The sequence below is a fragment of the Gordionus sp. m RMFG-2023 genome, chromosome 2 (genome assembly GCF_954871325.1).
Source record: "Gordionus sp. m RMFG-2023 chromosome 2, tfGorSpeb1-WG-v2, whole genome shotgun sequence".
NCBI lineage: Eukaryota > Metazoa > Nematomorpha > Gordioida > Chordodea > Parachordodidae > Gordionus > Gordionus sp. m RMFG-2023.
In genome coordinates this window covers 10050224-10073481 of record NC_088776.1, presented here as the reverse complement: position 1 = coordinate 10073481, position 23258 = coordinate 10050224, and the positions used below count along the sequence as shown (strand labels likewise).

General features: G+C 29.8%; 1 protein-coding gene across 1 annotated transcript in view; it reads right to left on the bottom strand.

The window, feature by feature from the left end:
- The window catches only part of LOC135924060 (RAB11-binding protein RELCH-like), a 37459-nt gene that overhangs the window by 1464 nt on the left and 12737 nt on the right, over window positions 1-23258 (bottom strand). The window contains exons 4-24 of the mRNA XM_065459108.1: window positions 20170-20336; window positions 19735-19971; window positions 18367-18455; window positions 16786-16892; window positions 16349-16493; window positions 15740-15869; window positions 15587-15682; window positions 14592-14704; window positions 12886-13048; window positions 12611-12751; window positions 11923-12216; window positions 11308-11776; window positions 10502-10655; window positions 10219-10354; window positions 9002-9050; window positions 4212-4366; window positions 3958-4118; window positions 2696-2791; window positions 2194-2506; window positions 699-879; window positions 218-337 (exon numbers count right to left, since the gene is read on the bottom strand). Of these exons, the coding sequence (XP_065315180.1) occupies window positions 218-337; window positions 699-879; window positions 2194-2506; window positions 2696-2791; window positions 3958-4118; window positions 4212-4366; window positions 9002-9050; window positions 10219-10354; window positions 10502-10655; window positions 11308-11776; window positions 11923-12216; window positions 12611-12751; window positions 12886-13048; window positions 14592-14704; window positions 15587-15682; window positions 15740-15869; window positions 16349-16493; window positions 16786-16892; window positions 18367-18455; window positions 19735-19971; window positions 20170-20336 (3516 nt within the window). The remainder of the gene's footprint in view (window positions 1-217; window positions 338-698; window positions 880-2193; window positions 2507-2695; window positions 2792-3957; window positions 4119-4211; window positions 4367-9001; window positions 9051-10218; window positions 10355-10501; window positions 10656-11307; window positions 11777-11922; window positions 12217-12610; window positions 12752-12885; window positions 13049-14591; window positions 14705-15586; window positions 15683-15739; window positions 15870-16348; window positions 16494-16785; window positions 16893-18366; window positions 18456-19734; window positions 19972-20169; window positions 20337-23258) is intronic.

Genomic DNA, 23258 nt, shown 5'->3' with positions numbered 1-23258 from the left:
TGTAATTTAATACTGACCGTGGACTAATTTATAAAAAGAATGTACGATCCGAGAAATATACTTATTTTCAATTGAAATATTTAAAAGGGATCGATAAAAATTGATGCTTATTAATTTTTTAATCTGTCGTTAAATTTCTATTATCAATGGCGATTGGGTAATATTTAAACAAGGTATAGTTATACCGTATTTAGATTTTGTTTTAAAAAAAATTAACCTCGACAACAAGATATAGTGGACAGAGCTTGAAAAAGGGCAGATAATATTTCGACATTCTTTTCCGAAGGTGGCATTCGATTGTTCGCCGCGATTAGGTGAGACAAGAAGGGTATGATATCTTGTATTAATTTTTTTTATAAAAATTTAACTCTATTTGAACTGATTGTGCTATTATTATCTCATAAAATTCACTTCATTTCCCCTTGTCAGGCATTTAAAATTTCCCTATCAATCGCCTTAAATTTCCACTACTCGGCTTAATTTTAAATTTTGGGTTTTTTCTCCTAATTTTCATTTTTTTCCCTTCTATCCATATTCACCAAATTATTCTTTTTTGTAATCGTTTCACGGAAAGCCAGGTGTGCGTATAATCTCTTTAATTATCACACAACCAAAGCTATTATTTTAAAAATATAATGCCAAACAAAATAAATTTGATCGGCTACCTATTGATCATAATACTTTTTTTAGCAACTCACATTTCTCTCTAACTATAGAGCACTCCGTATTAGTTCCGATTTGGCCGAGCATTTTAATGATCCCCGTCAAATGCCTATCCCTCGTGTCTGAATCTCCGTTGTTGTTAGGGCCTTTGCTATATGTGGTAGTTATTTCGCCTCTCACGAACGATGTAAAAAGGGCGAAGCATCTCAATAAAATCTTTAAAAAAACATAGTATTTATTTTAAGGTTTGAGCCTTATACCTTTTTTTAAAAAAAATAACGCAGGAAAATATAAATAGCCGCTAGTGTAATCAACTCCTCTTTAAATTATTTATAATTTTTCTTACAGGAATTCATTTTAAAAGCTGAGAGAAGTGTTCATAAAATTAAAAATCAATTTTTTTTACCTTGAAATTTTCAATAAAAAACCCTCCAAATATGCCTTCTCCTTTCATTATTTCTCTTTGGTAATTAAATATGCGGAAGTACAGTAATGTGTCACCAACTAGTTAAAATTATCCTGTGACCATGGTAAATACTGTGTTTATAACATCTTTAAAATGTGGTATTAACAAATAAGTTCTTAAAAAAATATGACTTCATAACGCTGAGAGTGTTACATTTTTTTTACATTGTATATCAAAATACTACACATAAATTTTAATAGTTTTTTTTAATCCCGCTTTTTATATATTACTGTTATACGATGGTTTATAAAAAAATCACATAATAGTCTTAAAAAGCTATAAAAGGAAAAGAAATTAAGAAATATACTATTCAGTTTATTTTGTCACTCAACTTTTTTACATCTTATTTTCATTAACAAAATGTCTATATTTCGGAAATAATAAATAAATTAAATCATAGATGCCTAAACTAACTTGTGCCACCTTTATTCTTTTGTAGACATTAAATTTAACCACAGATTGCTAAATTGATGTGCCATTTTCCTTTTTTTTAAAAGATTAACATTAGTTATGATTAAATATCCGCAATGGCTCGGCCCAATTCCCCCCCCCATCGTCGATAGGCCTCTGCTATTTAGCTCATTGATGATTCTTCTCTGACCCAATCTAGTAAAACACTTTGGTGATTAAAATAGTTAAACTACCTTGGCCCTTTTCACGTTCGGTTCAAGCCGGGATAATGACGAAGAGTAAAACATAAAAAGAAGGATCAATTACAAACGATGCTATACAAAGGATGGACTGATACTTAAAATATAATGATATTTGTTATGTATAAAACCTGTAATATTTAAGAAAGTAAAATTTAATACCTGGATTTTATAATTTTTGTAATCATAGTAAAAATATTAATATTGATATAAAAGGATTTCATATACACATACACAATAAATTTAATAGATACTTTTGGTCATCTGCAGAAATTACTTATTTATTTTTGAGAGGGAGATTAATGTTAAAATATTAAAAATAACATCCTTCGAAATTTATAAGATTTATGTTGTGTTAAACCAGCTCCTTCCAGTTTTAGATATAAACAACAAATAAGTAAGTTAAAAAAAAACTTGATTTGGTTCGAATTGCTCATTTGAGACTGAGCTATCAACCTCTTCTCCTTCTTTTTCTTCCTGAGTATACAAGTATTTAGCCATAGTTTCGCTTTCATTTTTTCCGTATTTACTGCAAGTTTTCAACGGGCGTTTCAAATCTAATCTAATATGTTGAATCAAAGTTCCCAGAACTTCGAGTGATATATCTTTTATACAGGGTTCGGGGTCCGTTTGAGCGAAAGAGATGAGGCAAGCACTGATTCGGTTAAACAAAGTATGATGGTGGGAATCGATAGAAGGAACGTAAGGTAAAATATCTTGGTAAAGTCTTCGTGTTTTTTTAAAAAAAAAAATTTTCTTCTTTCTTCCATAAAGTATAACAAAAAATAAAGAAATATAGATGTCTAACCACTTCAATATTAATAAAACATAAATATTATAGTACTCACGCTCATACTTCTACAGAAAAAGAGATATAAGTATTTTTTATTAGATTTAAAAAAATTATTATTGCTACCTAATAGCGGAATATTTGACGGGTACCATAGCATGACAAGATAGGTCCGATAGGATTGAAATGAGGAGATGAACGTTTGATTTGGCGTTGCGGTGGCTTTTAATTAGTTTAAATTTATCAGTGAAGAAGATTCTGATTATTACTATATATAAATACATATAGGGTCTTCACTATGTGCAATACCGATAATTTAGAAATATATCGAAGATTTAATCCGATACATCATAAAACTATCTTGATAATCAAGTGATACTCTAACTACTCGGCATATGTGGGCTTGATTAAGAGATCTACATTTTTGATAGAAAGGTATGTTGAGACTAAATTATTTCTATATTTTTTAGATTTTATTTATTCATTTCAAACAAAAAATTATTTTAAATATCTTTTTCTGCCTTCTCAATATTAATAAAACATGTTCTATCTTTCATTTATGTATTTTTTTTGAAAACAATATTTACTAGGAGTAGGTTTAAAAAAAAAATCAGATTGTTATTATGTTAAGGCTTGGGATTAAACCTGCATTGGAATTTTTCCTGAATTCGATATAACTGGAATATCGAATTCAATAGAAAACTAGCGGAACAAATATTTCTCACATAAATGAGATCCATTACGTATCTGTGGTGAAATCAACATTGAGAAATTTCTAACAAAACACTCAGAATAGAAAATACAAATCGATATTTATTAACAAAAGTGGGGAGGGGGCTTTCTATCATAGGTGGTTATAAATTTCGTAGAGTCCGGCGCGAACTCGGGAATCTGTGTAGGGGGGATTTAATTTTTTTACAAAAATAATTCCAGGAGTCATTTAAGAATATCAAGTTTCATAAATTTATTAAAATTAGTAAGTGTTGTTTAAAATTTGGAAGCGTTATTAATTCATATAATAAATTAGCAGCGTATTTATATCTGCTGTAAATGTGAAAAATAAATGTAAATTAGAATATATATGTGCTAAGATGCAGGAATCTAATATTTTAGCAGTAGATTAGAGGGGTTGTTACCCCCCCCCTAACCCGTCGCGTATACGCCTGGTGGTGTCATATTCGACAGAGTTAGTATCTACCTTATAATTGAATCATTTATTCTAGTCATCAGGGGGGAGATTGGAGGTTAAGACCGAGCAATTTGGGGAGAGACAAATAAGTTAAAAATTTTATTTTAATTATAGTTTTATATATATTCTAATCAGAGTTCACTGCTATTTTGCAAAATGTAGAAGAAGAAAAGTAAAGAGATACCATGTATTTTATTACCAGATCTCCCTGAAAGTTGCCTTGATAGCTAGTGGCTGTGAGTTGGAGAGGGATGTCGATATTATGAGATCCTTTATAAAATTAGACATTTTGTCACTCGAAAGCGAATCGATATAAGGTGGCTGGTCAGTTATTTGAATTTTTGGTTGGTCACAGTTTAGCTTGTCGTTATAAAATTTACAGGAAAAAAAATGCATATAGATCTTTCCTATTTTTATCAGATATTTAAAAATTATATAAAAGAGTTGGTTTACTGTTTGGTTTTGCAATTCAGTCATTGGCTCTAAAATTCCGGCTATATAAACGGGGAAAATCATCTTAATGAAAATTGAATGGCATTTTTGGTCAGAAGACGGAATTTTAATGGTTGCTGTAGCATTAGACCGTGTGCCGAAAGTAGCATTTTTCTCTATTTTGATGAAATGCAAGTTTTAGTGATCAAATAATAACTATAATTTAAATATAAATAAAAAAATTCGGGTTTACACTGTGTTAATGCTAATAATTATGTCATAGTTCTCATAAATGTTATTATAATTAATCCAAAAAAGGATTAAGTACAAAAAAGAAAGAAATTAAGCTTTTTTACGAATTAACTTAAAAAATAGTTGATCAAAAGTATGAATACGAATACCTCGGGAATGAAAATTAAAAGTAAGTTTTACGAATACAAGTTTTGATATAGGAAAATGTATCAGTAAATGTAAGTAAGAATTGGCATCGGATCGGCATGAAAATCAGAAATTTTAGTGGCATCGATGGAGTTGTCAAACGGTTCGATGAGTCGATTTAAAAAAACGGCAAACTCATAATTTTATCAATAAAATTATTACGCAAGCCTGAAAATTTTACTCATGCTCCTATGTGGCACAAAGGTTTGAACATCTATTAGCAAAATCTCGAGACTTAGACAGGATTTTTCTGGCTAAAATACTGAGTTCTTTTAATAATCGGCTATATCGAGCCGTTAAACAATACTAGGCACCGATTCCAAATTTTCACGATGATTCTATACTGGTGAACTTAATCTATTTTTGATATTTTAAAAAATATTTGGAATTTTGTTTTTTAAAACTTAATTATCATTCCAGTTTATGCATAAGGACCTTAACTGTGCCAATTCAAAAGAAGAAAAAAAGGTAATAGAATCAACTTTGGAAAAAACGGTAGTCTTATTATATGGGTGACATGCCAAACGTAGATAGAGGTGTTGATTCTACTGTTGTTGTAATCAGATATGCATGGAAAAGAAGTTACGAGAAATGTAGTTTATTATATAAAAACGTCTTTCCGAAGGGTAACGTTTACATAAGTTGTGTGAAAAGTTATAGTACACGAAACTAAATGGGAAAGAACGGATATGCTAATGGTTAGATGAATGTGCTGAGCTATCACTGAGAGATAGAAACAAGCAAGGAATTGAGAGAAGTGATTAGAATAGAAACGATTAAAGTGGTGATGATAAGAAATGGACTGACTTGGTTTGGGCATGTTGAACGCAAGATAAATATGATTGGGTATAGAGACACAGCTTAACGGAAGTAAGAAGATAAAGACCTCGAGGAGGATACAAGACAATGTCGATGAAAGTGATAACGGGTAATAAAAAATGGATCTTACAAATAATAGCGATGCCCAGGAGGGTAAAAAAAATGAAGAAGACGAATCAGGTGGAAAATTTGCTTCCCCGGGTAAACCTGCAAAACGGCCATTAAACGGAGTAAAATAATGAGACATATCTCAGATACATTTTTTTTAAGATTCATCCTTCTAGGAATTTCGTTCTTTTTAGACGTCGATTTTTGATTGTTTTACTATTATAATTATCAGAGACCTGCAGGCCCGGCCCTAAACCCGGCCGTATTTTAAATTTTTTAAATATACCCGGGCCGGGCCTAAAAAATTTTTTTTAAACATATCCGGGCCGGGCCTAGAATTTTTTTTTAAATATATCCGGGCCGGGCCAGGTCTAAGATTGTTAAACCCGGTCCGGGCCGGGCCTTAATATTTTTTATAAAAATTTTTACATTATGAGTTAATGGTTATAAGATTATATTATATTATAGTTATGATTAATATAATATTGGGTGATGGTTAACACTACCTAACACCCACAGATCGATCTAATTATTAATTTCCTGCAAATTTATTCAAAGTATTAATATATTTTTTTATAATTCAAATCTAAATTTTTACAACATATTTTACCAAAACAATCAAATAAAGGAATATCTTAAATAAGCCCCAATATTCAAGTATTATTAATATTTTTTTATAATTCATATCTAAATTTTTAGAATATATTTTACCAAAACAATCATATAAAGGATTATCACTTCTTAAAGTTTATAATTGATTTTACTTAATATAAAGCATTTTTTAATTGAAAATTTTGTTTTACACAAGTATCATTTTATTTCTCTTTTTCTCTGTCCCAAATTCAAGCAATTACGTATGTAGTCAGGGACAGATCGCAAGATGACGGAAAACTATATAAAAGATTATATTAAATTACAAGAGGCTCAGGAAGTAAATGAAATACCATCGACCAGTCAAATTACGACTGTTGTTAAACAAACTGAATCGTTCTATGACAAATGGGGCGATGGTAATTCTGGTAATATGTCAATACCCGATGGTGAATATTATAATTACATAAATAAAAAAATAGATGAAACATTTAAGGTGGATAATTTGTTAGAGTGGTGGGCGGCTCATCAAAGCGAATTTCCAATTTTAGCAAAATTGGCAATTCCTGCTTCAAGTGCAAGCTGTGAGCGGAATTTTTCCACTACTGGGAGAATTCTTGAAGAAAGAAGAAGTAATCTTCAACCTGAAAAGGTAGATATGCTTCTCTTTCTTCATGATAATTTGTGAATTTTTAATATCTTTCTTGAGTATAGGGTTTCGTCAATCATGCTGGTTTTTTACTTTGCAAACTGTCAAATATTTATTGCATTTATTATATACCTTGAGTCATGAAAGTTTTTAATCCAACATTTTTCATTATTTTTTTTTACAATATTATATAATACAATTATCTTCTTTTGTTAAAAATTTATATTATAAAATAAATTATATTAATATTGTGCAATTAGATTATATTTTCAAAATACTATTTATTATACATGCATTTTTTTAAATAGCGATTTATTTTTATTTTATAAATTAAATAGTAAATTAAATACAATATATTATATTCTCAAAATATTTTCCATTTTTATAAATTAAATATTAGTTTTATTTTATTTAAATGCAATATAAAATATAGTATATGCTCAAAATATTATTAGCATTTTTATGAATATTAGTTTTATTTTTATAAATGCAATATAAAATATAGTATATGCCAAAATATCCATTTTTATAAATAACAGTTTTATAATTTTTATAAATTCAATATAATATTTTCAAAATATTAGCTTTTTACATGTATTTTTTAAATAATAAGCGATAATACTGGCTGAAAAATATGGTAAAATACCTCATAGGTGAATTTTTGTATATACCAGGTCGAATATAATTTTTAAAAAATTCCGAGCCGGGCCTGAAATTTTTAAATCCGGGCCGGGCCGTAAAAATTTTTAAATCCGGGCTGGGCCTTAAATTTTTAAATCCGGGCTGGGCCTTAAATTTTTAAATCCGGGCCGGGCTGTAAAATTTTTTTTAAAAATATCCGGGCCGGGCCTAAAAAATTTAAAACCGGGCCGGGCCGTGCAAATGGTACCTCTGCAGGTCTCTGATAATTAATATACCGTTTTATGATATCTATCAAAGTGAACAGCCGATATTTAAAAAAAAAATCAATTTTCGTCAGATTTTGACTTCCTAAATCCCAACCAGAGTTAAATAGTTTAAGAGCCTGTCATCATTGTGTATTTTGGATATCGATAATATCTTCAAAATCTGCTATCTTGAATCTTATAGTAACTAAAAATTTCTCTGATCTTTTATATAAGATATTCTAATCTATTCACTTTTTTATTTCTCTACCGTCACAAGATTATGAAAATCAGTGCTATGCTTCAAACTTAAATTATGGCAATTTCTTTTATTAAGTCGCATTTTTTAATAATTACAAGAATCTTTAAAAATACATTTAATATTTTTCTTCAAAATATAATAACTTATACATAAATATTTTAAAATACTATTTAACAATATAAAATATGTAACACGCCCCCTTATCAAATTTTTATATCACTGGCGGCGTGCTGACACTAATTATAAAAATAGATTTAATTTTATTTATACATAATAAACATATTATGCAATTAAAAGCCTATTATAATTTTTATAAAGAAAAATTATCACTGAAATGAGTTAATTACACCACAGCACAATGTATTTTTTCTATAGATGACATTTCACTTTGATTGCTAATTTTAAATATAAAGCGTGAAAATAAAACATAATTGAAATTGTATCTCTTTAAAGAAGATATTACATAAAGATAAGAAAAATAGAATTAGGCTTTGATGTGTAGTTTATAGTTTTCTTAAAAAGCAAAAAGCGAATCCTAATTAATCTTACGTATAAAAATATAATATCCATCTCCCGTGCTAGGCTTCATTATTTTTATTGCAATTTGATTTTTTTCTAAATAACGGTAACTGTAACCCGTTACTTTCTTTTCCACATCATAGTAACTTAATCGTTACATCTTTTCCCCAAGTAAAGGTATAGTAACGGTTAATATTTCCTTTTTGAGAAAAGTGCCCAACCTTGTATCATATATACGGAATATTTTTTAACTTAATTCGCAATCTAAAATTATGATATTAAAGTAGTATCTTTAGTCTTAACCCGTATAAAAATTTGTATGATAAGTTAAAAAAAAAATTTTTTAAGTGCCCCTGACTGAAAATTACAGGTTGCGGGCCCTGTTAAATAATGTTCAAAATACATATAAAGAATAGGGTTTTGACCATTTAAAAAAAAATAGCACTAAAACACCATCATGAATATAAAGAAAAAGATATATTTTTTTTTAAAAGAAAAATATTTATCAACGATCTGGCTTTTAAGGTCATGGAAAATATACCTGATATTCCGGATAAGGAAATTATGGCATCTCGAAACATAGGATCTACCTGAATAAAATATTTAAAAATTTTTTTGTTAAGATCTTTAAAATTGATTTGGTCATGTAGGGCCTCGCTTATAAGTAACTATGTAATGCCGCAATGTCGTTCAAAAGAGACGTAATTTATAAAATGTAAGCCGATAGATTATACAGCAAAGCTACATTTAGCAATGAATTATGCATAGCTAAATTAGGATATTTTGAGCATTTGTGCATTAAAATTTTTATCGTCTGCTTACTATATCGCGTTGACATATTTTAGAGAAATAGATGTAATCAGAATATATTTAAAACTACCCCCCCCCCACCCCCATAATTTATAATTATAGTATGGTGTGCTTTACATGCCTAATTCAATTGTAAGACTTTTAAAAAAATATTGGTTGTTGGTAATAGTAGTATTGGTTACGAAATTTTGCCTTAAAACTTCTATTAGTTATTTATTTTTTCTGCCCTATGACTATATCTCTCAGAAGTTGTAACAAAATAAGGCAGTTTAGTGTCCATTTATTTAAAAAAGACAGTTTTTATGGCTATCCAGTTTTCCCTTTACGATTTTTAATTAAATTCAATTTCATGTCATAAATGGCTATAATAGAGCTATATAATAAAATTTAAATAATGGCTTTTAGCTAAATTATATTTTTAGATATTTAAATAAATGTTGGAGTTTCTGCGTTTTTAAAGATCATATCTAAGTAGTATGCCAAGTTGGAAATAATTTTTTATTAGCTAGCTTAATATATTAACTATCATCATACAAATTTTAAGTAAAATCGAAAGGGGAGAGGTGAGGGGAGTTAGATCTTCAGCTGATTTGACATGAAATTCAATATGGATATTATATTTAATTATTTATATTCATTAAAAAGATTTTCTCATTCTTTCTTTCTTTATATATTTCCGAATTAACTCAATAAAGAATTATAAAATTTTGAAAAATATTTTTTAAACTTTAAAAATAGCAAAATGTGTCAAAAAAATATTTGGCACATTAATTTTTCGATTATTGTAATTCTGTCCAATATTTTACCTTTATTCATTCGTTCGGCGTGGATTAAAAATTCATATATTTATAATATCGATATGTACTATGCTAAGTTTAAATAAATTCATAAAATTTAAAATAAAGAGAATTTTAGATATAAATTCCTTTCTCCAAAAAATAAAAAAACCTTTTTGGCAATAAAAGTAGGGCCGAAGGTGGCTACCAAATGGCGCAAAATATCGCAAAATACGCGCAAACGCAAATGATCGGACAAATGAGTGCCACAATCCAACGAAGCTAGCATTTTTAACAGGGAAGGAACGCTTTAATGTTTTTTTGGAATGAAAAAGAAAGATAAAAATAAAATGAAGAGACGAAATTAAAAAAAGAGAATAAAATGAATGAATTGAAGAGGGAGAGGAGGGGAATCAAATATATAAATAAAAGAAGAATAAAAACTAATTATTTACAAGGTGCTTGTCACGTAAGATAATTCGTTCCAAATCAAGAACCATTCGTCTTGCACCAACGTTTCGAATTTGATTTTGAGAAGTTTCAAAGAATTATCGCCTAACAGCAGGTTCAAATCGTTTAGGCAAAAGTCGGTTCTCGGGTAAGGAGAACCTATTATTTTAAACGAATTTTAATATTTAAATAATTTACGAGGAATGAAGCAATTAGAAAAACTTTAATGATCGCTTTAATACCGGTTAAGAAAAAAAGTAGGTTACGCCAGTTTGTTCGTATTCGTTTAGAAATGAGAAAGAGATATATTGGAAAAGAAATACTGAAGTTGTATACAAACATAGAAGAGAGCGATCAAAAAAAATGAAAGGATGTAACTGTAGAAGGCTTATGGAACCCTAAACCTATAGGTTACGACAGTTTGTTCGTATTCGTTTAGAAAGGAGAAAGAGATATATTGGAAAAGAAATACTGAAGTTGTATACAAACATAGAAGAGGGCGATCAAAAAAAATGAATGGATGTAATTTTAGAAGGCTTATGGAACCCTAAACCTAACGGAGGACATGGCGAATGACAGAAAAGAGTGAAGGACTGGAATTAAGGGTGATGAAAGAACGAACTATTCATATGAATGTTATTATTTTGTGGTGGTAGTGGGGGAGGGGCGGGGAAGGAACAGAAAGAAAGTTTTCGTTATTTTTGTAAATATATAATTTTTAAATATTCATTCTTTCAATTATCTTTAAATGTGCGATCGCGTTTCCTATTTTTTCTTCTCAATTTTTTATATTTATATATTTTTACTAAACTAAGAGGGCAATCATTTTCGTCGATTCCCTTTCCTGTAACATTATACAGGTCCGGGTAGGGTGAAGAGGTGAGGGCTGGTCCCCCGCTAAAACGCCCCGTTGTTCCTGTAGATAATATTCCATTGTCGTCCACGAAAGTTTTGGTTTTAAAATGAGCATCATTATGAAAATCATGGGCGATGGGCGAATCATCCTTAGCATCGCTAACCATGCATTCCCGATTACAGAGGGATTCCTGACAACGCTCGGCAACGCATTCTCCGGAAGGACATAAATTTGCAATTATTTCGACACTTTTCGCGCCTTCGCGGGTAAATTTTGAACAAGTTTCTTCGATAATATCAGGGGTGGAAAAGAAAGGGGCTCCTATCAAAACTGAATAAAAAAGGAAGGGAGTGAGTACACATAGGCAGGAGGCGTAAAATAAGACCTTTTGAAAGGGGAAGCCGATTTCGTGAGGATCCTTTTCCTTATAATAAAATAGGGAGTAAAGAAAATAATCAAATTATATGATTTTAAAAGAGAAGAATAGAAAGAAAATGGAAACCCAAAAATAGAAATAAATAATGAATAAATTTAATTACAATTTTTTTTAAAAAAAAATGAACTCTAAACCTGAGCTATACAACGTTCCAAAGCTGTCAAGATATGGGAAAGCAAGCAATCGTGGAACGTTCCTTGATTCAAAGCCCAAACGGCAAGTGATGGCAAAAATAGTTCAAGTATAAGATCGAATAAATTGTCTTGCCCTCCTCCCATCATATTTTCACCGTGTAATAAATCTCCGGGATCGTTATTCGCGCGTATTTCTCGCAAAAACCGATTTTGGATACCGTTTTGAGAATGGTGGCTATGTTGGGAAGGAAGAATGTAAGGATCCGAGGAAGCGTTATCCAGAATTTGGAGTGCCTTTTTTTGTTTGTTAAATAAAGATTCCTAAATCGAGTTCAAACTAATTTAACAGAACCTGGATGGTATGTTTCTTGAGTAGTTCAGAACGTCGCCGAAATAATCAATAAAACGCAAGCTATTTCTCATTTTATTCGCGAACATTATAAGTTATTATCAGAGATGTACTGATTCCACTCTTTTTTTAAAGCCAATACCACCGATACCAAAAAAAATATATAAAAAATATTTATTTATCATATATAATTAATTTAAAATTCAAAAGAGTAAATTAAAAAGATAAAATTAATAGGAAAAAAATAATAATAAAATCACTTTTCTTCCTTCTTTCTCATCGTTTTAGAAGTTTGAATACAATTTTTTTTAAAATATTTATAAGTTGTTTTTTCTGTACTAGAGTCAATTTATCTTTGTCCTTGATGAAAGGAAATATCATGCCTAAGCTCCTTATTACACCGCATCTCACCTTGGTATTTTTCTCTTCCGAAAATAGTTGTTGAAGCATCGAAAGTAGTAAAGACGTTCTAATTTCCTCCTTTATTATTTTATCAAAAATTAATAATCATAAAAATAGCTTCCTTTTTTTAAAAAGAATTTTAAAATTCTTTCATTTCTATTTGTTTTTTCAATCCATTCTTGTTTTTTTTATAAAGAAATTGGAAATAAAACCGAAATGTAAGGAGAAAGAATTGCGCAAGTTTCAGCTATAAGCAATCTCCGTTCGCTGTAGCGGTGGCTAATTTGTTCCCAGCATTGCGGGAGCAATTCCAAGTTTATCCGGGTCGGACCGGCTCTTTGGGCGAATTTTAAGCAACTCGTGGCTATTAATTTTCTTATGGTAATAAATTATTTCCACATTAAATATTAATGAAAATCGAAACCTGTTATGTTAAAATTTTAATTTTAATAATAATATGACCTCACCAAACTTCAACTAATATCGATAGTTATTAAATTCAATATTTCTTCTCAAAATTCCCCAAACAATATTCACTAAAAAAAATATAGCATATCAAAATTATAATTCCCTCTTCAAATTTATTTAATTCTTAAAATATACATTTTAAAAAAAAACTATGTGTCTTTGAAGACATAGTTAGTAATATACATACAAATCATCTGAATACATTGTATATCTTGGCACTACGTGTAGCTATATCCTTGGTGGGGACTAGTGTTGTTAAACGGTTCGTTTTGAGCCGATTTTTCAAAACGACTAACTCAATATTTTAGCTAGAAAAATATTGCCTAAGCCTCTAGATTTCGATAATATATGTCTAAACCTTTTTTCCTTTTCTGAGCAAAATCTTCAGGCTTGCGTAATATTTTTCGGATGAAATAATGAGTTAGCCGTTTTTAAAAATCGGGTCAAAACAAGCCGTTTAACAACACTAGTGGGGACACCGGCCCTATTATTGTGCGAAGGTAAGAACAGAAATTTTTAAAATCAAATTAATTAATAAAATAGTAAAATATGTTGTCTTTGATTTAATGGTGATAATTCCCACTACCCCCTTGACAGATTTTTAAGTTTTCTTAAATATCATTTTAGGATAAAAAAAAATTATCCCCTATACTTTAGGGCAAAAAAAAATGAATAGAATATGTCATTAAAAACTATAATTTTTAAAATAATAGCGCTCCTAGATAGGCTGGATTTATAGTGGGATCCAAAACGACAATTATATAGATGAATGATTTCTAAAATCTGTTAATGGAAATTAATTTCTCTTTATTAATTTTATTTATAATTCTATTGATGGTTACTAATCTAAGAATTATTGGATTTAATAAAGAAAAATTGATCTCATCAAAAGATCTTTAAAATCGCTCAGCTGTTAAATGTATCGGATCGGATCTCGCTATGAATATAAACTTACCTTTCTTCTCCGTTTTATCGTATATTTTATTGATTTTTTTAAAAATAATGATTATAAATTAATTTTTTAAAAAAAATAAGATATAAATTTTGAATAATAATAATTTATTTTTTAAAATAAATTTGGATATGATTATATTAATAATTAAAATTAAAAAAAAACTAACATAACCAAATTCCTTCAATAATCAGACCTAAAATCATCCAACATAATTTATGAGGATGAAGAGGGGGGGGGCATCCAAAAGACTTCCTATCACCATAAGAAAGTCCTGGATGGCATCCATGATTATGATCTTAATCATATCCCATTTCAATTATCTTTTTTGCAATAAATATTTAATACATTTTTTAAAATCCCTTTTAATATAATAATAACGACAACCTATCCTGTAAGGGATAAAATATAATTCATAATTTAAAACAAATAAAAAAACATAATTTAAATTTTAAATTCAAGTAAAGAAGGAAACTAAGGAAATCATTTTTTTAAAACCTTTGATATTCGTCAGGACGTTTAACGAGGTTGAAGAGCATGTTTAGCATTGCGTCTCGCATCTTTGTGTCCAAATGAAGGTTAGCCGTGCTTAGGAGTAAGGGGATCAAGCTCTAATTTTGTTTTTTTTAATAAAGAGACGTAAAGAAAAAACTTAACAAAATGTTTTTGATATAATTATTGCTAAGAATAAGGAATTTTTTTTTCATTAGTTAAAAATTTAAAATAGCATCTCCGTATGTAATCCCTAGTGCCAATTTTGGTCTTTTTATATCCGATAAGAAGGTATGGATGATCATAGGGCGTAGACTTGGCTGTGACCTATGTCTATACCACAAATGTAGAGGGTGCGGGAAAGACACAGATCCTAAGGGACGACATGGTCTAACCTGTTTATACTCTAAAGGAGGGTTCAGTCGCCATAGATCCTAATCTCGAACAAATTAGGGTTGGCCAACAAGCCCCTCCTGGACCCCGTCAACTTATCCCTGTCTGATGGAAAAAGACCAGATTGGCTCACAAACATTCCGTGGTTTAGAGGAAAACACCTTTTATGGGATATCACTTGTGTCTCCCGATTTTCCTATAACCCAAACTGATCCGATTATTATAGCTGAAAGGTCAAAAATTAAAGATCACCACGACTTTTCTGATTGTCACTTTATTCCAATAGTTATTTCTCTAATTTGGAGATCATGGATCTTCTTTTAAAATGTTACAATCAATTCAAATCCTCGTGTTTCAAAGTAACTATCTTAGTTTCCTCGGGTCTCAATGAGAACCTTTTTTGCCCCCTCCCTCCCCTTTTATATGTTTTATTAAAAATTATATTTTTTTTGCCTTTTTAAAATTGTTTATTTAATTTTTTTTTACATGTTATGTTAATGGAGTTTCATATATTATGATATTTTTTAATACATATAAAGATCTTATATTCTAAGGAAAGAAGAAAAAAATGAAAGCGATAATTTTGATTTTGAAAATAAAAAAATTACCTCTCTCCTGGACACTAAAACGTTGGGAAATAAAAGCTTGAGGCATCGCGCTGATAGATCAACCATTTCTTCGGGCGAATCGGCCATTTCGATTGCCTATACAGGTCAGAAATAGATATTTCGAAAATTTTCATTTTTAAAAGAAATACAAACTTGTAGAGCGTTTTTCCCGCCAAATGGCTGCTCGTAAAAGCCCTCGCACTCAGACCCGGGGCTGGAAGAAAATTGAAGGGAGAGAGAAGCCGCTTGTATCAAAGCTTTCCGAAAAGATGAGGTCATATAACTTTCGTATTTTATATTTTTTTTGTTTTAAAATTAAATTAAAATATATTTTCTTTCTTGTTTCCTATTGTAGCGCATGAGAGTTTCAAATATTAATTAGATCTCCTGTATATTTTTTTAAAAAAAATGGAATCTTCCATATATATTTACAAATGTAGATTCGAAATAGCATATAATTAGCTAGGGAGCGTTATTGAATATAAATCAGCTGTTAACACCACCCATTTTTATTCATGCAATTTTTTCAAATTATAATTGAAGTCTGATTTTTTTTTAAAAAACGTTTCCCAAAATTTTAAATGTAAATGGTCTATATAGGAAACTAAAATGGCGTAAAACCAGTTGATTTGTATTGATTATTTAAATGAATGAATCGCTAGCCTAGGTACTATAATTATTATATGTCATTGATTAAGGCACTCCAATTCTAATTCGAAATAATAAATAATTTTTTCTACTTTCTAAAAATGTATATCACACCTGGAACATTTTTCCAACAATTTATCGGCGATCTCGATATCCTGACTGTAGCTAAGATCGGAATATTCTTGCTGTTTCTTGGAATTTCTTAAGGGGCTATTAGTTTCATCGTTGGATGGAGATTTCGGAAATTGGGAATGTTCATCTTTTTTTTAAAAAAAAATTCATTAATGAATGTTAAAAAGATTGAGAAACCCCAAACTAAAAATAAGAGGAGGAATATAAAAAAGATTGAATGGGGTGAGACCTGTTCACTATGAATATATATATATATCACCTAGTTCGAATCATAAGTAAGATCTATTGGCGAGATTTTCAAAAACAAGATTTCAGGGTAAGAGGAAGTATATGGCCACAGTATATCTACCTCATAGTCACATAGAAAGAATATGTAAAAGGAAAAAAGGGATAGGAATATATAACAATTCAATTTTTACTGGATAATTTGTCAATCGGAGAATCAATCCCATTGGTTATTATGGCGGCGAGTCCTGGCGATTGATAGTCAGAGGCGCTGTTGAAAAACATTGCTTTTTCTAGTTCCCTGAAAAAAAAGTATTATTATTTATAATGTAATGTCTTATTAAAATCAATTTTATAATTTTCAAAGAAATATTAATTTTTGCGTCTCTTTGTAAGAAAAAAAAATGAAGAAGAAAAATTAAATGAAGGAAATTCTGCCAATGAACATAGAGATGTAAACAATTAATAAAATAAACGAGAGCGATAATATCGACAAAATTGGTCTAACAAACCCGGATGCTTGGGAGGATAAGAGCAAATGGCTTAATCGGGAGAACCAGGGGAAAAAATTCAAACTTAACAAGGCCTTATTTGTTCTAACATAAACTCCTTTTTATAAATACCATTTTAAAATAGGAGTCCGATAAAAAGTCATTCCAAACAGGAACATATTTTGTTCTTACATAACAACTCATATAGTTCCCATTATTTTGAATGTACTCTAAAATTGGAGTCCAACTTTGATAAGCATATTTGGGGATTTTCAAAGATTAACCAACAATAGAAAATCTCCAATTAGATGAAAATCTTTATATTGAAAAACTTCTCAAATATTTGGGGAAAAAATATATTTAAAATATTCGATTATTTTCCCTCAAGAGTCATGGTTTTATCGCGATTGGCAATTTACTTTAATCTTGATCATGTTCAAATTTATTTGGATTATGAAATGTTATTCGTAAATAAACTTATTTTTTTACTAATATAAATTGATGTCCTTTTAAAATATTCAAGAAATTATATGATATTCACAGAAAATATAATTATTCGCAGAAAATATATTATCTGTTGAATGAAAAATGGAGACGACAACTAGAAATACGTGTTTTTATTTATTAAAACAAAACGATTTTAAATGGTTTCAAAAAAATTACTTAGGTTCATTCAAGTTATAACAGTTCGGCTTCCTCCTATTTTCAAATATAAACTGTGTGTGTGAATTAGGAGACCTATTCAAAAAGCGACATGAAAGCGGTTGCTTTAATGTTAAATGAGTTTAAATATAAATTTAGTTTCTTTTATTTAAAATCAAATGTTTCCTATTTTTTTTTAATATAAAAAATAAATAAATATTGCAATTAGATTTTGCAAACATAAATTAATTTTAATGAGTAACAGGGAAGGTTATCATAAGATTATGAAAATAATAATTATATTCAATTAACCAAAAAAAAACGAGATTACAAAATTATATAATTGTTATAATTATAAAAATTAAAGTAAAGGTGTGTAAAATATAGGGGACTTTTAAATAACCGTTAAATCATAATTAGCCTAATCATTTTATGAAGTGACATAATTTCACATCCGATTTTCTTTCTCTCTTTCTTTCTTTTGATTTAAAGATGGCAAGATCACTACGGTAGTGAGTTAACAAAAAATAAGTGGTTTGATAGTCATAAAATTTTTGCCTAATATGGATTCATTGGTTGTATTAATCAATTCCTAACTATTTCAATAATAATAATATTCTTAAACTCAATTATAAAAAAAACCTTTGCAAAATTCGGACATTCTCCGTTAATTTCAAGTTTTGCGATTTTATTTGTCCTAGGCTCATCTTGGTGATATCCAACTCGGTCACCTATTTATTTATTATTTGACGAAAATTGGGGATAAGAAAAAAAAATAAATAGTATAAAATGCTTCCACATTATTCTGATAATTATAGTGCTCTATCTCCACTTTTTAGCAAAAAACCCCAGCTTATAAACCCTTCTTATACTAGCCTCAAATATCCAAATGAACAAAATCGAAATAGTAAATTTTCTCATGTAGTCGCAAACTAATATGATTTAAAAAATAAAGCTATATTTTCGTTATTTTATTTTATTTGGCCTAGCAATCTAAACTGGTTTCTTAAAAATATAATTATAAATATTTTCTCTAATTTATAGTATATAAATATAATACAATATATATTTGATTTGTGAAAAAAATAAATGCCAACTATTATTTGAGTGAATTTTGTGATTAGATTATTTTAACTCATTATATTTAGGTCAGCATTCATAGTAGTATCCCATCCGACAAGAGCTGATCGATTTTTAAAATCTGCTTATGAGATCAATCTTTTTTTTATTAAAATCAATATTCCTTAGATTATTATCACGAATAGAATTAAATCAGCTGTGTCGGATCCCACTATTAATATTGCCTAACCCTGCATTCACAGTTAAGCGAATCGCGGAGAAGTACACAAAAATTAATGTAAAATTATTATATTTATATTTTGTATACTTCGCCGCGAATTCGCGCTAGCTGTGAATGCAGGGTAGGTCGTACATTACCCTTTTAACGAAATAACAGACGACAAATAGGAAAAAATGAATTAGTCTGTGGCGTTTAAGCGAAATTTTATATACGGATTATTTTTCGATTTCGCTAAAAATAGGTTTGTGTTGAACTAGGCTAAATAAAATTTCTCAAAGTTGAATCCAATCTTAGGGTTACCAGAGATTTAAAACGAGCTGAAAGAGGGAATCAGTCATGATTATACTAGATAAACATTTTGTATATTATAAGATTTTGGGGAACCTAGGAATTACCCTGCATTTACTATTGTGTATACTTTTCCCCTCGAATTTGCGCTAACTGTGAACGAGGGGTTAAATATGATTATTTCTTTTAAATATTTAAATCGTCCAAATTTTATTTTTAAAAAAAAGGAGTTGAAATAGATGGCGGAGATTAGAGCCCTAAACGGATAGATCTGAGTCATCAGCATAAAAAATAGGACTGAATAAGGCTCTATGTCTAGAAAATAATCTTAAAATACAAGGAAAAAGAAAATGATAGATAGAAAAAATCATGTAAATAATCATATAAAAATTGTTTGTTATTATAAAAAAAAATAGGCTTACAAATTCCTGCCCCCCGAAAATATTGCCTTTCACCTCTTCAAACATATTAAAACTACGTTGTGATTGGGGTCTCATGCTATAATCGCTATTAGGGGGGAAAGGCGAGAACTCTAAAAAATGTTGAGAGAAATTATCGGCCATATTGCTATTCAGAAACCTATAGTAATCTCTGGTTAGAAGTATTAAGGCCGGAGGTCTGGGTGTATTAAGGCCTACGTCTTCCCAGTCTTCTAGATTCTTTGGTTATTTTTTTTTAAAATAAATTTTAAAAAAGTAATATATTTCTTTCTCTTATAAACTCCGTTCATTATTTATGTATATTTACTAACTGTTTATCTACCCATCTCTAAACCTGAGAAAAATCAAACACGATAGCAAAAATATTAATATCTCTAGAAAAAAATCAGGGGGTTGCTCTGTGGAATATCTATCTACCTGTTCCTCGTTTTCATCTGCAAATGTTATGGATGTTAATTTGTATCCATATTTTAGAAGGTATTCGTTGATGAGAAAATTCAAAACCCTCTTTTCATAAGCCTTTATGGGAGTTTGTGATTGGGAGGAATGGATTGTAGATGGTTGGACGGATGCATCAGTTTCCTCTATTATATAATTAATGTTAAATAGAAGGGAAATGATAAATTTATTTATATTAAAAGTATAATGTAAACCAAATAGGTATTGCATTTAATATGGCAATAATAACGCGTTCGTGAAAATGCGTTTTTCCCCCGGAAAATAGTTTGAACGGCGTTTCGTTTATTTTAGACCAATTTTGAATGTGAGCGTATTCATTTTTCGGGAGGGAAGGCGTTTGTTTTTTACGCTCATTTATTTTAAAAGTATTTTTCAGTAGGTTCTCCTTTAAGATAAGTGTCATCCATTTCAATCGAATATGGTTTATCTTTTATTAATGTGACATATCTTTGCCATAGACTAATTACAATTTTATTTAAAACATGAGGCTACCTGATTATTATAGAGTTCTATGTCCCCTTTTGGTCGAAAGTGAGTTAAGATCATTGCACCAATATTTTAATTATTATAGGGTCCTATTTATTTAACCATTCCTTAGATCATTATTTTACGTGATAATAAAATTGTCTTTTTTCTAAATTTATAAAGGAAATGAAAAAGGTAGCGCTTGAGAGTTTTCCACGTACATTGCATTCATAGTTAGCGAGAATTCTCGGCGAAGTATACAAAAATTAATGTAAATAAATATATTTATATCATATTTTGTATACTACTCCGCAAATTCGCGGTAACTGTAAATGCAGTGTTATAGCACCTAATTGGGTAAAGAAAGATAAATTCTTAGTGATTGGCCTTTACTATGCCTTTTTTTTAACATAAGTTAGTAAATGTTTAAAATAATATAAAAAAATTAATATTCAGACATAGGGCTGGTTAAACAAACAGGATTTGTTTTTATATCTTAAAACGTTTTTTTCTTCTTTGAATGTGATTATTTGGCTTTGAATTATTCGCAAAATAACTTAGTCAAATCTATTTCTACATTTTGACTTCTCATAATCTCGTAATCTCTTTCCCTACCTGAACTTCCTTTTCTTATAAATATTTTATATTCCTCCCCTCCATCCCCCACTCTAAAAATACTCCCACCATACTTCCTTGCCCCTCTCCCCTTCAATCGCTCTAAACTCTATCTCACCAAATATTTGCCAATTTGTATTTTATTATACCTTATTCCCTGGGATATCATACCCCTGGCCCCATCCAGAATTTAAATACCAGCAATTCCATATTTTGCCATCCTCACCATCATCTACCCTGACCTATACTCTCTCCATTTATCTGAATTTAAATTTACAATACCCTTTTTCATTCTTTATGGCAAAAAAAAAATACATTTTTGGCTAATACAAAATTATATTTGTGTATGGGGAGTAACAAAATTAAGACTTTACTTGAAACCTAATCTTATTGTTTTACGGCTAACTCAAAATTTACACAACCTTTTTCTATAACTCAATTTATTTTTTCTACGAAGAACAAAGTAATAATTTATTATCCATAATTATATATATAAAAAAAAATAAAATTTTCTTCCAAAAAAATAAAATTTTCTTCCAAAAAAATAATAATTTTTTTTTTAATTTTTAAAAAAAATATCACGTGTCTTATTATTATAATTATTAACCAATCAACCTTATTTTCATCGGTTGATTGGCACTACGCATAAAAATGTATAAATTTGTATAAAAATACGACATGCCACCCCTTTATGGGATCAGGGCATGTCGGTAAACCAAAAAAAATTTTTTTACATGTATCTATTTATATTTGCGAAAAAAAAAATTAACGTTCATGCTTACATTAATGTTACACGAATATTCCCATACATAGTCACCTTAGGCCGACATGGGATTGCCCCAAAAATCATCTGCGCTAGTCGTCGGTAGAACACCAGTGGCTATAGTGGCCACAGCTCTCTGCAACACATCTCCTTCTCTATGTCCGCGAGATTCCCCCGATTGTTGCACCCCATCATTATAATTTTGTCTTTTCGGAGGACGTCTATCAGTAGGTATGGCCGGTCCTATAAGAACGGAAGTTGTCGGCTGCCCCAAATTCATCTCGTTATATATCCTCTTTTGTCCCTCATGTGGCTCTACCCGCGGATTCTCCGATAACACCCCCATAGGTACACGATCCCTGGGTAGTTGCGTGCATTGATGTCTAAGATGACCCTCGCCCTGACAATTATAACATCTTTTCCGTCTAATCCCATATGTCGGTGGCTGATTTTCATTCCGGCGTCCTTCTCCCAGGGTCATACCATCATGCTTCTTGATTAACGTGACCTGGAGATAAAAATCTCCAAGGTCCACGAGTCGGGAGGTTGTCTCCATCTCTCGAATGTGATGAAATATTTATGGATATCTGGTTCAAGGATATAAGTTGACTTTTCTTCATCTTAGTTTTCAGAAAAATAGTAGTAATGATTTAATGTAAAAAAAAATGACTTTACAACAACAAAAATTTCAATTTAATAAAAAAAATATAATTTACAATTTAAAAAAAACAGATATATTCTTTTTTTTTTCTTTTTTAAAAAAAATATAATTTACAATTTTGGGGAATTAAAAAAAAATAATCCAACAACTTATACCATATTCTTCCCATAAACATTAATTACATTATGGAACGTTTCTTCTCGCTGCCTGAAAAAAAATATAATTTATAAAGGGAGGAAAAGATAAAAAAAATAAACACAAAAAAAATAAACACATACTCCATATACAGTACCCTCTCGCATTGTCAATTGTTGATGATTGTGTAATGAGGGCAAATAGAGCGGTAATTCCTTGTAGATTACGTGTCAAAATTTTGAATTTATTACATGCGGGACATCAAGGTAGGGAAAGGATGAAATCTTGGGCGAGGGAGTATGTTTGGTGGCCAGGTATGGGCGATGATATTGAAAAAATTACAAGGAAATGCGTTCCTTGTAATACGTGTGCAGCTATGCCCAATAAGGAGGTAGGTCAGGTTTGGCC